Source organism: Sinocyclocheilus anshuiensis, unplaced genomic scaffold (genome assembly GCF_001515605.1).
Source record: "Sinocyclocheilus anshuiensis isolate Anshui unplaced genomic scaffold, SAMN03320099.WGS_v1.1 scaffold609, whole genome shotgun sequence".
NCBI lineage: Eukaryota > Metazoa > Chordata > Actinopteri > Cypriniformes > Cyprinidae > Sinocyclocheilus > Sinocyclocheilus anshuiensis.
Genome location: NW_015541011.1, coordinates 158,702 through 172,685, shown reverse-complemented (window position 1 = coordinate 172,685; position 13,984 = coordinate 158,702). Strand labels below are relative to the sequence as shown.

Sequence of the window (13,984 nt, the reverse complement as noted above, 5' to 3'; positions counted from 1 at the left end):
GCGTATACAGTATGTGTATGCGGTGCAGAAGCAGCACGGACTCATTGTGCTTTCACACAGGACGCATTTGCAGTCCGCTCCTGATCCGCGGCTGTTTAACCCAAACACAACATTTATCCATTATTTTGATTTCAAATCCCAACGTAGTCAGCAACCTCCCGCTCTCTCTCGTGAAGTCAACAAAGAAGTGACTTAAACTGTAATTCATCAACTGGCCACTAGAGGCTGGCTGCAAAAGGGAGTCAATCCCATAGACTCCCCATGTTAAAATGCCCAACTTTACAGCAGAAAAAAAACATGTTTACAGCCTGGTTCAAAAAATTATTTTGGTCTATATAGCAAATTTTGCCCTTGATGACAACTGTGAGGGGGGTGAATTTTTTTTATAACTCATCCGTTTAAATTATATCAAGCCTTAAAGTTCTGCATAATTAAGGGCGTGGCCACTTGAGTGACAGGTGGATTGCCGCTGCTGTCACCACCGTCGAGCTAGGTGGGCGTGGCTTCAGTAACCTGCTCCATGCACATAAAGATTTGCCCATTTTCGATTATCCGGGAGTGACGCGCTGCCAAGATGGCGACGGCCGCCTTGCCAGTGTTTAACCATTCAGCGCTCGCGCGCTCTCCTGGAGACCGTGCGCTCATGCACACTTGCAGCGCACACACATAATGCCAGGTTCACATTACTCCGTTTGCACTGCAATGCATACATGGTGCTTATTTTTTCCGCACTCATGTTAACGGATTAAAGCGTGCACACTGCACACGGTTGTTGTCCGGCAGTGCGTTCAGGAGCGGTGCATCTGCTGCAGTGCCGACATCGTTCAGTAGCCCCTCACTGCAGAACAGGTGGGAGGAGTTGGATCTGGATCCAACCACGCCCCCTGGATCTTGTGTTCTGCAGTGAGGACCATCTCACATGGTTTCCGCTCCGAGTCTATTGCTGCGCTGCAAGCGCTGAATTAAATTAACAGCGCATTGTTTGCAGTAAATATGAACATGGATTGACACGAAAATGAAGTAATAATTACACCATAAATGCTTATTATTAAAGTCTGCTGTGTTTCACAATCAACACATATGGCTTTTTGGCTAGGTTTAAAGGATCAGTAGTGGACTCCTGTGTGAAAGCTGCTTCACCTCTCACAAGAGTCACCTAAGAGAGGAATTCCCCCCATTTTCAAAAATGAAATTCATGCCCTGAATAAATGTCTAAAAATCCTGATTGGAGTATCACTATAAATAGTTATAAATGATAAAAAAAAAGGCTTTAAAAATATCGGTGTGGGTGATCAGTATTGGCAGATACTGCTTTCTGTGATCGGCGATCGGTCTCAAAAATCCTGATCGGAGCACCCCTAATCACGTCACATGTGCTCATACAGTATATCTCAGTCATAGGCAAAGCTTACCAGGAGTAATTCACAATACACTAGTCTTAACTGATCAACATTATGCCAACCCGCAGCTTATAAGAGAGAGCTCTGACCTCACTAAACCCCAGGCCACAGTGTCTCCTGTTCCTCCCTGATAACTTCCCATCCAGACCCTGCTGATACTGGTGCTCGAGCTCAGCATTAATCTTCCGATCCTCTGCCCCTACAGACACACAAATACACACAATATACCCTCTTCATTACAGAGAGTTAAAGGCCATCAGTATTTGTCCATATTCCCAATGTTGCTGATATAGCATTGATAGACATTCAAAATTTTCCCATAACATTAAAATGTCTCCCTCATGGCTGGTTTCAGACAGTGTATATCAGTAAGACACTGGATTAAGGTAGTCGTTTTATATTTTACAAGTGTAAAATGCATTGTAACCTGGTCCTATGTGCACAATAAATGACAGGACATTACCAGTGGTGGTTGCTATAAAGGTCAGAGCATGTACTCTGACCAGTGATCACTGTAGGGTAAAGGATATGTGGTGTACAGGATGTCATCTGATCGGAGTCACAGGGGGTTTGGAAGTGTCTCATCCAACACAATAGGAGATTGCAATCACTTTTTGAACTGTCAAGCATTCAAATCCAGCAACCCTTCACTTCCGCCCTAGAGACTCACCGCTACGGAAATGGGATGTTGACTTGTGATCCCCAATAACAAGGCGTCCAGTGCGCTCTTTCTGTCAGGACATGAAAACATTTGAAGCAAGGATGTGTGATGGTGGTTATGTTCAAATTAGATAATTGTCTGAAAAAAAAGAAATGAGTGAATAACAGAAAGCAATGTACCTTTCCTGCTCCCATCAGCCTCAAAAACTTCTGCTTTCTTTCATCTGTCCCTAAATTTGCCGATCCCCATTGTGTGGCTCCAGTCTGCATTAACAGGTCAAAACAGATTCAGTTGAGCCATTAGTGTGTTACAGGAAAGCATATATTTCTAATCATGATATATATATATTAGCACACCATTTAAAATGACGTAGATCTATGAATGCAGAAAAAGGCTTAACAGATATAACCATGGAACTGAATTATCTGGTACAGTAGCTATTCTGCAAAATTATTATTGCAGAAAACGCAATAAAGTAGAAACAGGCAGCTATTACACTAATAACATGCATATATCAATCCTTCGTCACACTAATAACATTAAAAAATAGTTAGAACACATTGCTAACAATCTGCTAACATTGCTGGTTCACTAAATGTCAGATCAGATGTAACGTTAGTAAAAAAAAAAAAAAATGTGATGATGGAAACCACATACGTTATCTGGAGATGCGGGTCGTTTTGTGCCTTTACACGTTTCGTCTGAAGAACTCATTTTCAAGATTTTGAACAACAGTGGTCAAATAAACATTGCTTGTGCCTGTCTACTCCAACGTCTGCTTAGCAGCTAGCAGCTAGCTGACCCGCGCGGTGCATCGTGGGAGTTGTAGTTACAACGAGGCGAATTTCCTTTTAACCTATTTTTTTTTAAACGGAAAAACAAAATATTTTGAATTAATCTTATTTTTCTAGCAAAATATTAAATACATAAATGAACATTTTTAAGGCAGAAACCACTTTTGTATGTTCTACAGCAGTATTTGGGACTCCAATTCACTTGTTAAGAAAGCTTTAAAAACAGTTATGCGAGTTCTTTAATCCTTTCCTTTGATATGTGATTTTTTTTTTTTTTTTTGACTAGTTATATACCCCTTTTGGGGTGATTTGTATGTAGGCTATCGTACTATTTCTTTTTCTCTATTTTTTATTTTATTTAGGCTACTTATTTATTTATTTGCTTGTGTTTATTGTGTTCTGAGACTGAACATTTTTTAAGAACAGTTTATATTCATGCATACGTGTAACTATTGATCAACACATTCTTAGAAACATTTTAGCCTAGTTGTTGTAAAGGACGTTACTTTTTTAAATTCACAACGTATCAAAAACGGTTTCCTTCAGGGGGATTATATTTATAAACTATAATATACAACAGACTAAATTCTATTAATTACCAAATAAAATATAGAGAATATAATATAAATGATAGGCTAATATAAATTATTGTCAGTCTTTGTACTGACTGATGTGAACTTAGATTCGTCATGCATTGCCGTTTAATCAATTAAAACAAGGTTTTTATATGTAAATGTGGGGCAGAGCTTGGCACGGAACACGGACATCTCTCTGTTTTTTTCCTGGCTCAGTGCGTTTATATAAACACACGAGGTCGTGGGTAGCCTATAGTCTCTCAGAGATCCGGACTGCCTGCATATTATCGACTCATATCCATCTGTGAAACAAATTCACTCATCTTCCTCCAGAGTCCAGACCAGCATCGACGATATCAAGCCATGGCTGTTACCGGCTGCTCTCAGTGCATCAAATATATGCTCTTCTTCTTAAACTTCATTTTCTGGGTGAGTTTGTTTGTTTACCAATGCTATTTTAATTATTGTTTCTTGTACTACTACTACTACTTGTTTCTTGTACTGCCATTGAACATTTTTGAAGCAATGCTTTATGTTTTATAATGAAAAAGACAAGTTATTTTATGGTATTATATATTATGCTGAAATGTCTTATTTAAATGTATCTTTATACTGATATTTGTTATTTAAATTAAACTACTATATTATTATTGCACTATATATACTATAAAGGAACAAAATTGTAAATTTCCCTGAGTTAAATGAATCCCAAAGACCTGATTTAAGTCACAGAAGTCTTTAGAGCCGAAAACAATAAGTGTCATTCTGAAAGTTCTTCTTGTGAGTCTATTGACTCTAAACAATCGTCCCATCTGAAGTGATTAGATGTGCTTTCCCCCAGATTTTTCTCACCGTTCTTTTCAAAGATTTGTTTTTTTCACACTGTTTAATGTTAAGCTGGAGTTCAAGGAAATTTTGTACACAGTCTATATATGAACTGGAATAAATGCATGTCATATCATAGATAATTGGAGGTTTCTGTGCAAAATATTTTGTGAAGCATGCAATAAGTTTATTTTGCGTCTCACAGTCAGCTAAATGGTGTAGTCAGAGTTTTTCTTCTGAATGTATTCCTAGACAAGAAGAAAATGTGTGTCTCAGGCTCCAGAGAGCCTCCTGTAGAGTGAGGGTTAGCTGCGGGCTTTGCTGTATTTTTACACTCATATAATTATGTCCATGTGCTGTAGGGACACCATAAAAGAACAGAGAGAGAGAGAGATAGAGAATCATGTGCAGACAAGTTGTTTGTAGTAAATTTTGTAAAAATATATATCTGATATATATTCATTTTTAATACTTTTTTATAGCTCAAACAGTGATTCCTTTGCAATGAATGTATTAAATGTTTTATAGTCTGCAGAGTTTATTTTGACAAAAACATCACATGATATTCAAACAATGACATCACAGAGTAAAACTAACCATGAGTTTTGAGGAATGCCTAATTAGCATTTAGCAGCAAGACAAACATTATGGAATAACATTCATTACTGAAAATAAATAATGTTTACACCAATTTGGATTCCTAAAAATAAAAGTCATGTAATTTTTCAGACTCATTTTAATAAAAGCCTTCAAATTTAAATTTGTGTTTTCATTCAAGACTTTTAACTTGCACGAGAATGATGTTATATCAAATCCACAGCACCAATCCCAAACCCTCTTGAGATATAAATTGTTTCCTGTCATTGTACTTTACAGCAACACAAAAATATATCGGCCTGACTTCCATAATTCTGTGACTGAAGCTGCCGCTTCCTGCTCCGCGAATTACAAAAAATAAAAAATAAACAAACAAAAGGTATCACAGAGGCCTGACTCTCAGAGCTGAAGAGGACACCCCACCCTTTTTTGTGCATGAATAACACTAAACCTCTCAAAGGTTTCTTCCCCAAATGCAGGAAGAAATGACCTCTGGAATGACCTCAGGAAATAGAATTGAAACACACATTTCTGGGCGATGACAAAGGATTTTAAAGGGGTCATATGATGCAATTTCAATTTTTCCTTTCTCTTTGGAGTGTTTCAAGCTCTTGGTGCATAAAGAAGATCTGTAAAGTTGCAAAGACTAAAGTCTCAAATCCAAAGAGATATTCTTTATAAAAGTTAAGAGTCAACCACGCCTACCTAAAACGGCTCGTTCTAACACGCCCCCACATGTCTACGTCACGATGTGGGAAGATTTGCATAACGCCGCCCAAATGTTCACGCAAAGAAAGAAGGCGTATCTTTTATTCTCGCTGTAGTTTTGTTGCTGCCGCCATGTCGTGAAGGCGCTGTGTGCTTCGTTGTGAAAGAGAAACTACTTTGTTTGGCCTTCCAAAAGAGGACACGACTAGAAATCAGTGGTTAAGTTGTATTTACAACACTGTTCCAGAACAGTTCAACCCAAATATTCAGATGTGTGCAGCACATTTTATGGAGGACTGTTTCCTGATCCTGGGAGAGTAGACTATAATGCCGGCTGTTCTGACTCACAGCCTGTAAGTACGTTTTCATTTAAAGGATTTGCCACTGATGATTCAAACGCGAATTTGAGAAGTGTTGAGTAGCACTTGTTTGTCATTTCTCCGATCACAAATGTGTTTACGTGGCGCGATGCAATAAATACACAAAATAATGTTCTTTTTAGCAGCATCATATGACCCCTTTAAATTCCAGCTGTTGTATTCAGTAAAAAGTATTTAAATGGTGAATCTTTGCTGAAAAGCATGAGTAAATATTCTGTTTTTTTTTCTTTTCATCTTCTCTTATTTTTAGCTGGCTGGCGGTGTGATTTTGGGTGTAGCTCTATGGCTTCGTCATGACAGTCAAACCAGCAACCTCCTAATGCTCCAGTTTGAGGGGAATCAAGCACCAGGAACCTTTCATATCAGTAAGTGATTGCCGCTCACAAACTAAAGGTGGCTAAAAGCTAAACCATTGATCACAAAGTTGGTTTCTTGCAAATTCTAATATGTTAAGTGTAAAGATTGATATTAAGTTCAGTTAGATTCAGATTTAAAATGTTAACTACTTTCTAGTTCCAATTATCCAACCTGATTATTTAAACCAGCCACCCAAGCCCTACAATCATAACCCTCTGAAAATTATCGTACCCATTCATTTCTGACCTAAATGCTCACTTATGCCCGATGTCGTTAATTATATCCTCTTACAGTATAATTTAGATACTGAACATTAATTTGGACTGTGCATTGTAATATTTCAGATTTAGGAAGTTATTCATCATCAAGTTGGGTCTTATTTAACACTTTGCTCATGTATGTTTTATATGTAATCCTGTATAATGTTGTTTCAATTAATGAGCAGAATATTTAAAATTGTTAATGTAAAATATTTGAAAGATTCTTTTATTAATTATTATTAAATTATTATTATAAATTGTTATTTATTTCTACTTCTGCTTACAACAAAAATGACAGAAAACTACAAAAGAGACATACAATAACCGAAGGACATACAGCATACATAAACAATTCATAAATTAAGTAAACACAACAGTACTTGAACAAGTAATGCAGTGACTTACATAAGACCTTTATGCTGATTGTAATGTATAAATAGTGACATTTAAGCATAAATAATAACATGAATTATTATTATTTAATACTCACGTTTAATTGGATTAATTCACACATTTAGTTATATTTATTATCATTAATAATAATAATATAATAATAATAATTAATCGCAGTAGTAGTGGTGGTGGTGATTTTCATTTTGAATTTTCTTTCTTTCTTTCTTTATAACTAATAGTTTAAACAACAAACAAATAACAACAAACAAAATGAATGGGAAAAACATTGTCCTCAGCCAGATGTTTTTGCTGTTATAATAGTTTGTTAATATGCATGATCAAGAAGCCATTGTACTGTGAACTTTGAGAAACAATTACTCTTAAAATAGATTAGCATGTCTCCTCAAAAGATGGAAATTGGAAACTGGATCTAAGCTGAACTCTGAGAGGGCCGCTAAATCCCTGTGTGTGTGTGTGTGTGTGTACCTGGTATTCCCTACGTTATGGGGGACCAAATGTCCCCCACCCTCTCACTCATGTTTACACACTTAACCACAGCAGATGAACGCAAAGTGTTCAGTGGCACAAGGTCAGCATGTTGTGGGCACTAGTGTAGAGTTAGTGCCCATTAATTTTTGTAGAAAGCATTGGGTTGTCTCCACTCAGTATAAGTACATGGAGGAACCAGAGCTCCGCCTGTTTCTTTTTATAGCAGCAACAACCTTTTCTGATTAAAGAAGTTAGGGTTGTTGATCTGGCCCACCCAGGGAAAGAAGAGAGAGATGAAGCATCCCCCTCCCACTGCTACTGAACATCCGTGTAATTGAAAAAGCCCTGCTCATGCAAACAAATAACAACAAACAAAATGAATGGGAAAAACATTGTCCTCAGCCAGATGTTTTTGCTGTTATAATAGTTTGTTAATATGCATGATCAAGAAGCCATTGTACTGTGAACTTTGAGAAACAATTACTCTTAAAATAGATTAGCATGTCTCCTCAAAAGATGGAAATTGGAAACAGGATCTAAGCTGAACACTGAGAGGGCCGCTAAATCCCTGTGTGTGTGTGTGTGTGTGTACCTGGTATTCCCTACGTTATGGGGGACCAAATGTCCCCACAATACCAGTAAATTTTGACCTTGTGGGGACATTTATTTGGTCCTCATAAGGAAAACATCTTATAAATCATGATACAGAATGAGGTTTTTTGAAAATCTAAAAATGCGTAAAGTTTTGTGTAAGGGATAGGATTAGCGGTAGGGTTAGGGTAAGGGGATCGAAAATACAGTTATGTACAAATCATTGTGTCTATGGAATGTCTCCATAAAACATGGAAACCCAACGTGTGTGTGTGTGTGATTTAAAGAACTATGATGGCAGCAGCACAATATCATTGCATAAGAGCTTTGATCCCGTTTGCCATGTAGTCAAATGTAGTCATGTAGTCGTTCTTGTATTTTCTTTAATAACACTGCTTTCTGCTGCTTTCACATGAAGTCAGTGTTTCTACAGACACTCCCACAGGGTGTTTTAAAAGAACCAGGGAAAGACTAGCCCGTTACACCACAAATTAGAATGAGCAGTGCTTGGGCTCGCTCAAGTGCTGGTTAGACAACCCTAAAAATATGTTCAAGCCCGGCCGCTCCAGCAAATCATTATAGCTTAGAGAGGAATCTGGCTGGAGAATACTTACAGATTCCTAAATATAAGTTTTTAAACAGAGAGTGGAGCTTGTGCAGCAGGGATAGCTGTGTATTTTGTCCAATGAGACATAGGATATGAGGATATATGATATATAAGTATATACATCGTATACTCAACTTTTTTTGTCTTATGTAACCCCATAGTTGCATCATTAAGTCAAGTACACCGTCATCTAAAACAACCCATGCTGAAAAGAAGTGTGCTTAATTGCATTGAATGCGCACTTACATTTAAAGTTAATATATTTTAAATGGAGTAAACTGCAACTTCATTACAAATGTGTAATTACAAAAATATTTAAATGCATGACAATCAAGTTTCACAATAGAAATGACACTGACGTATAGTTTAGTTTACCATAAATGCTTGTCAGTACATAAGTATGAAATTACATATGACAATGTACTTAAAGGGATAGTTCACCCAAAATTGAGGTATTTTGAAAAATTTTGGTAACCAAACAGTTGACGGTAACCACTGACTTCCATAGTATGGAAAAAAATACTGCTGAAGTCAATGGCTACCGTCAACCAACATTCTTCAAAATATCTTCTGTGTTCATCAGAAGAAAGAAAATAGGTTTGGAACAAGTGGAGGATGAGTAAATGATGACAGAATTTTCATGTTTGGGTGAACTATCCCTTTAAGTCCTATAATATACATTTAAACTATAATAAATATTCATTAAATTGCAGTTAACATACAGTTAAGTGTCTGAAAACATCATAGTGCATTGCTATATGGTTGTTAGGGTGTTCAGAGTGGTTGCTAAGTTGCTGCTATGGTGTTGTGGGTGAATGAAGTTCAAAACAGCCAATTCTGATGGAGCACAGAGAGAAATCTGGCTCTGTGTAGAGGGTTCCTGTTTAGAATAGATCTTCCCATGCCTGTTTATAGATTGTATGGTGAAGTGCTCTTTTACCTAAAGCCTGAGATACTCTCTCTCTCTCTCTCTCTCTCCCTCTCTGTCTGACTTTTGCAGCATTTAAAGCTACTGCTATGTTAAATCAAACAGGAAAATCCACATTATCTTTTTTCCATTTGAATTGTTTGTCTGAATTCCACTGCCAACAACGAGCAAAGAGAGGAATAGACATAACCAGCTCAGCTTTGAGTTGCAAGAAAATGTAAGAAAAATAGCAGTTACTTGTCATTTATTCAGTGCATTATTTTATTCATCATTAATTTATTGATCTACCATTAGGATCGATTGATAACTATATACTGCACATACAGTAGTTTCAGATACACTCAAATATATACTGAGAGGGTTCAAATGTGTGGTAATGTTTAACACAGCTGCACACATGCCATCTAGTGGCAGCAGACTGCATTAACTGCAGTTACTTATGTCATTTCTACAAATCTCAACAGCTGTTCATAAAAAAATGAGGAATGAGTGCTATAGAATCTGCATGAACATGTGCAATTAATATGAATCTCTGATTGTGATGTTAAGATGATACATACGTTGTTTCTGTTGCTCTTTTAGGTGTGTATGTTCTCATAGCAATTGGGGCTGTAATGATGTTTGTGGGGTTCCTTGGTTGTTATGGAGCTATTCAGGAATCTCAGTGTCTCTTAGGAACGGTGGGTTTTTACTCAACTCATACTTTTCATGCTACATGCCTTTAAGAGGTTTACAATTCATCTTCTTACACTTTACTTGTGGTTCCAAATTATAGGTGTAGTTTTACTTTAACCTGTAGCATTTGATTATGATTATGATAATGATGATGATGCAGTTATTGACTATAATGCCATGTATTATTTACAAACTGGCATGTATTATTTTCTCAGAAGTTAAAATTCATCTATAAAGATTAATAACCATTGATTTATGCATTAATTGTTCAATCATTTAATCAGATTCTCTTACTAGAGGACAATACCCTTGTGAGAAAGAAGTACACTTTAGCATATTTTTAAGTATTTATTACAGAAATAATTTACTTTAAAAGAATATACTTAACTGTGAATTAAATGTAATGTTTTTGGGCACTTAGCTGTGTGTTAATTGCAACTAAATGAAAATGTATTATTGTTTGCAATGCAATTAGCTGAACTTTAGAGTGTTCTTTTTTGACCCACTTAAGTAGGACTTAAATACATCATTACATTAATTTTTATAAGCAATTCTAATGTCTTTAAAATATGGTTAAAGTGTACCACTGAATGTACGGACAAGCATTTATGGTAAACACTATATACTTTATTAATATACTTTAATAGAATTCCTATTGAAACGTGTATGTCAAATATATAATTGTATTTTAATTGTTTTATAATGACACATAATGATGAAGTTTCTAAACTTTTTACATACAAAGTACATTAACTTTGAAAGTGTACTCTCCTTAAACACACCTAAGTGGCTTTTTATTTCATTAATATTATATTATCTTCAAGTACAACTTTAAAAAAAGTTACTTTAAAGATTTAATATACACTACAACTGCACATTCCAAACAATTAAGCACACTTTTGTTTCACAGGGGTAGTCATGAGGTCAACGTTTATGCAAACCCAGAAAGCTAATTCACTAAAGCTAATTTCTATCTGGAATCTCCTGAACCATTCTTAGTATTCCAGGATTGTTTTCTTCATCACACAGTTTATGTCTTTTCTTATGTCTCAGTTCTTCACATGTTTAGTGATCCTCTTCGCCTGTGAGGTGGCAGCAGGAATATGGGGCTTTATTAACAGGGACACGGTAAGGCTACACATACTGTATACACTCAGAAAATCTGTATTTTAAGACTTAATTTTAAGACTGTCACTCTCTCGCTTTCTATCTGTCCAGATCTCCACTGAGCTCATTAACTTCTATGATGCTGCATACATTAAAGCTGTGGATCCTGTGGATACAACGTCCAGACAGGCAGCTTCCAAAGTTCTGGAGGTCTTCCATGACACAGTGAGTTGCCAAAATCAATTCTTTCATCCAAATTCTCTGTTTTGGACAGTTAATAATCCCTATCACTTTTTTTTTTTGCACTGTCTCGATATCTAGCTGGAGTGCTGTGGTAAAGGAGATGATAATCAACTTTTCACAGCTGTCCAGTCCTCTCTGTGTCCCAAAAAGACCATCCCAGTTGACCCACTCATCTCTCAGGTATCTTCTGTATGTTTATGATAGAGATCGTGTTTCAATTCAGCCTGATCTGGAGGCAGGAATGTAAACACATAACCAATATTTTTGTTACATTGTTATTTATTTTTTCACTTGTTTAATAGTTTTCACAACAAACAGATTTACACTGATTCTAAGCAATTTAAGCCTAAATGCATTTTGAAAATATGTTTGCAAATAACATTTTTTTAGTTGGGATTGTGCTAAATTATAACCAAACAAACAAACAACAACAAAAAACGTGATATATTTGATACCTGACAGTGTGTTTGATTGTGGATAAACTAATTTATTGATGTTGTGCACTTTAGAGTTGCCACACAAAGCTAAGGGATCTGTTCACTGAGAAGCTCCATGTCATTGGATTGGCTGCCCTAGTGATTGCTGTCATTATGGTGAGAATGAACACATACATGCACAATTACAGACTTGTGCTAGGAATCACAAACATTTCCCTTAAAAACGGCTGTGTGTGTAATTTCTCTCTGCTGTGTGTCTAGGTTTTTGAGATGATCTTCACCATGGTCCTCTGCTGTGCAATCCGCAATGCTCCTGCATATTGAGTTGCTGGATGATGACCAGCCTGATCAGCAATGTTTGATTTTTGCTAGTGATGGGATGGAGGCCATTTCACTTCTGCATTTCCTCTCTTTTCAAGTTCAAGTGTCCACACACTGAACATTGATCCCTGTGTTTGTAGAGAGGACTTCCAATGGCATCAGAATACAACACCAAGTGCTATTATAAATAAACCAGTAACCAATATCAGGGAGGAGGAGTAATGTGATTGAAAGTAATATGGATAACATTGATTTTATGTTGTATTGTTTTACTTTTATTTAATAATTTTATTAGATTTGCTCTTACATTGCTCTTATGGTCTGTTGTTCAACTTTTAGTTGCTTTTAGCATGTGTGTGTGTGCTTGTTTGCTAAATAAATCATTGTGATGTTTATAGAGAGATACATGTTATGAATCCGTTATGCAACGGTAATTTGTGTCTTCTGAGAAAGCATATCATACATTAGACTTTACCAACCCATAATAATGATGTCATGATAATCGAATGATAACCCACATGAAACAAATCAAACTTTCAATGAGCCTGTGGTATTTTTATTTTGTGGACATTCAGTTTATTTCTAATAAAACTTCTAATTAAACAAATCTGCCAAATTATTGTTGTGAATGTTTTGTTAGTAATGTATTGAATCTTACCTTATTTGAAGCATATTTGCATACATGTTTAGGACAAACAATTCTTGTACTTTTATTCTCTAGAAATAGAATGATACTTACTAAGATATAGTATTGTGCACCGTCGCTTTAAGAGTAGATAGATAGATAGATAGATAGATAGATAGATAGAGAAGCATAAAATGATGCCGTCATGCACAGAAAATATTGTGCACCGTCGTTTTAAGTGTAGATAGATAGATAGATAGATAGATAGAGAAGCATAAAATGATGCCGTCATGCACAAAATATTGTGCACCGTCGCTTTAAGAGTAGATAGATAGATAGATAAATATAGAAGCATAAAATTATGCCGTCATGCACAGAAAATAGTGTGCACCGTCGCTTTAAGTGTAGATAGATAGATAGATAGAGAAGCATAAAATGATGCCGTCATGCACAAAATATTGTGCACCGTCGCTTTAAGAGTAGATAGATAGATAGATAGACAGATAGATAGATAGAAGCACAAAATGATGCCGTCATGCAAGAAAATATTGTGCACCGTCGCTTTAAGAGTAGATAGATAGATAGATAGACAGATAGATAGATAGAAGCACAAAATGATGCCGTCATGCAAGAAAATATTGTGCACCGTCGCTTTAAGAGTAGATAGATAGATAGATAGACAGATAGATAGATAGAAGCACAAAATGATGCCGTCATGCAAGAAAATATTGTGCACCGTCGCTTTAAGAGTAGATAGATAGATAGATAGACAGATAGATAGATAGAAGCACAAAATGATGCCGTCATGCAAGAAAATATTGTGCACCGTCGCTTTAAGAGTAGATAGATAGATAGATAGATAGATAGAGAAGCATAAAATGATGCCGTCATGCACAAAATATTGTGCACCGTCGCTTTAAGAGTAGATAGATAGATAGATAGACAGATAGATAGATAGAAGCACAAAATGATGCCGTCATGCAAGAAAATATTGTGCACCGTCGCTTTAAG

At 36.2% G+C, this 13,984-nt stretch overlaps 2 protein-coding genes across 2 annotated transcripts in view; one reads left to right on the top strand and one right to left on the bottom strand.

Annotated features, from left to right (window-relative positions):
• The window catches only part of LOC107690399 (small acidic protein-like), a 3,909-nt gene extending 1,034 nt beyond the window's left edge, over nt 1-2,875 (bottom strand). The window contains exons 1-4 of the mRNA XM_016488732.1: nt 2,719-2,875; nt 2,241-2,324; nt 2,071-2,131; nt 1,490-1,599 (exon numbers count right to left, since the gene is read on the bottom strand). Of these exons, the coding sequence (XP_016344218.1) occupies nt 1,490-1,599; nt 2,071-2,131; nt 2,241-2,324; nt 2,719-2,775 (312 nt within the window). The 5' untranslated portion in view covers nt 2,776-2,875. The remainder of the gene's footprint in view (nt 1-1,489; nt 1,600-2,070; nt 2,132-2,240; nt 2,325-2,718) is intronic.
• A 725-nt stretch (nt 2,876-3,600) lies between these two features.
• On the top strand, nt 3,601-12,867 carry LOC107690398 (CD81 antigen-like). Its single transcript, XM_016488731.1, has 8 exons — nt 3,601-3,859; nt 6,191-6,305; nt 10,148-10,245; nt 11,294-11,368; nt 11,459-11,572; nt 11,669-11,770; nt 12,100-12,183; nt 12,289-12,867. The coding sequence occupies exons 1-8, from the start codon at nt 3,794-3,796 to the stop codon at nt 12,349-12,351; spliced, it is 717 nt and encodes a 238-aa protein (XP_016344217.1). The 5' UTR covers nt 3,601-3,793; the 3' UTR covers nt 12,352-12,867.
• Nucleotides 12,868-13,984: the final 1,117 nt, after the last annotated feature.

Coding starts and splice junctions, on each gene's coding strand:
- LOC107690398 (XM_016488731.1), top strand. CDS start 3,794: ATGGCTGTTACCGGCTGCTCTCAGTGCATCAAATATATGCTCTTCTTC. Junction 10,246..11,293: donor CTCAGTGTCTCTTAGGAACG/GTGGGTTTTTAC, acceptor CTTATGTCTCAG/TTCTTCACATGTTTAGTGAT. Junction 11,369..11,458: donor GCTTTATTAACAGGGACACG/GTAAGGCTACAC, acceptor CTATCTGTCCAG/ATCTCCACTGAGCTCATTAA.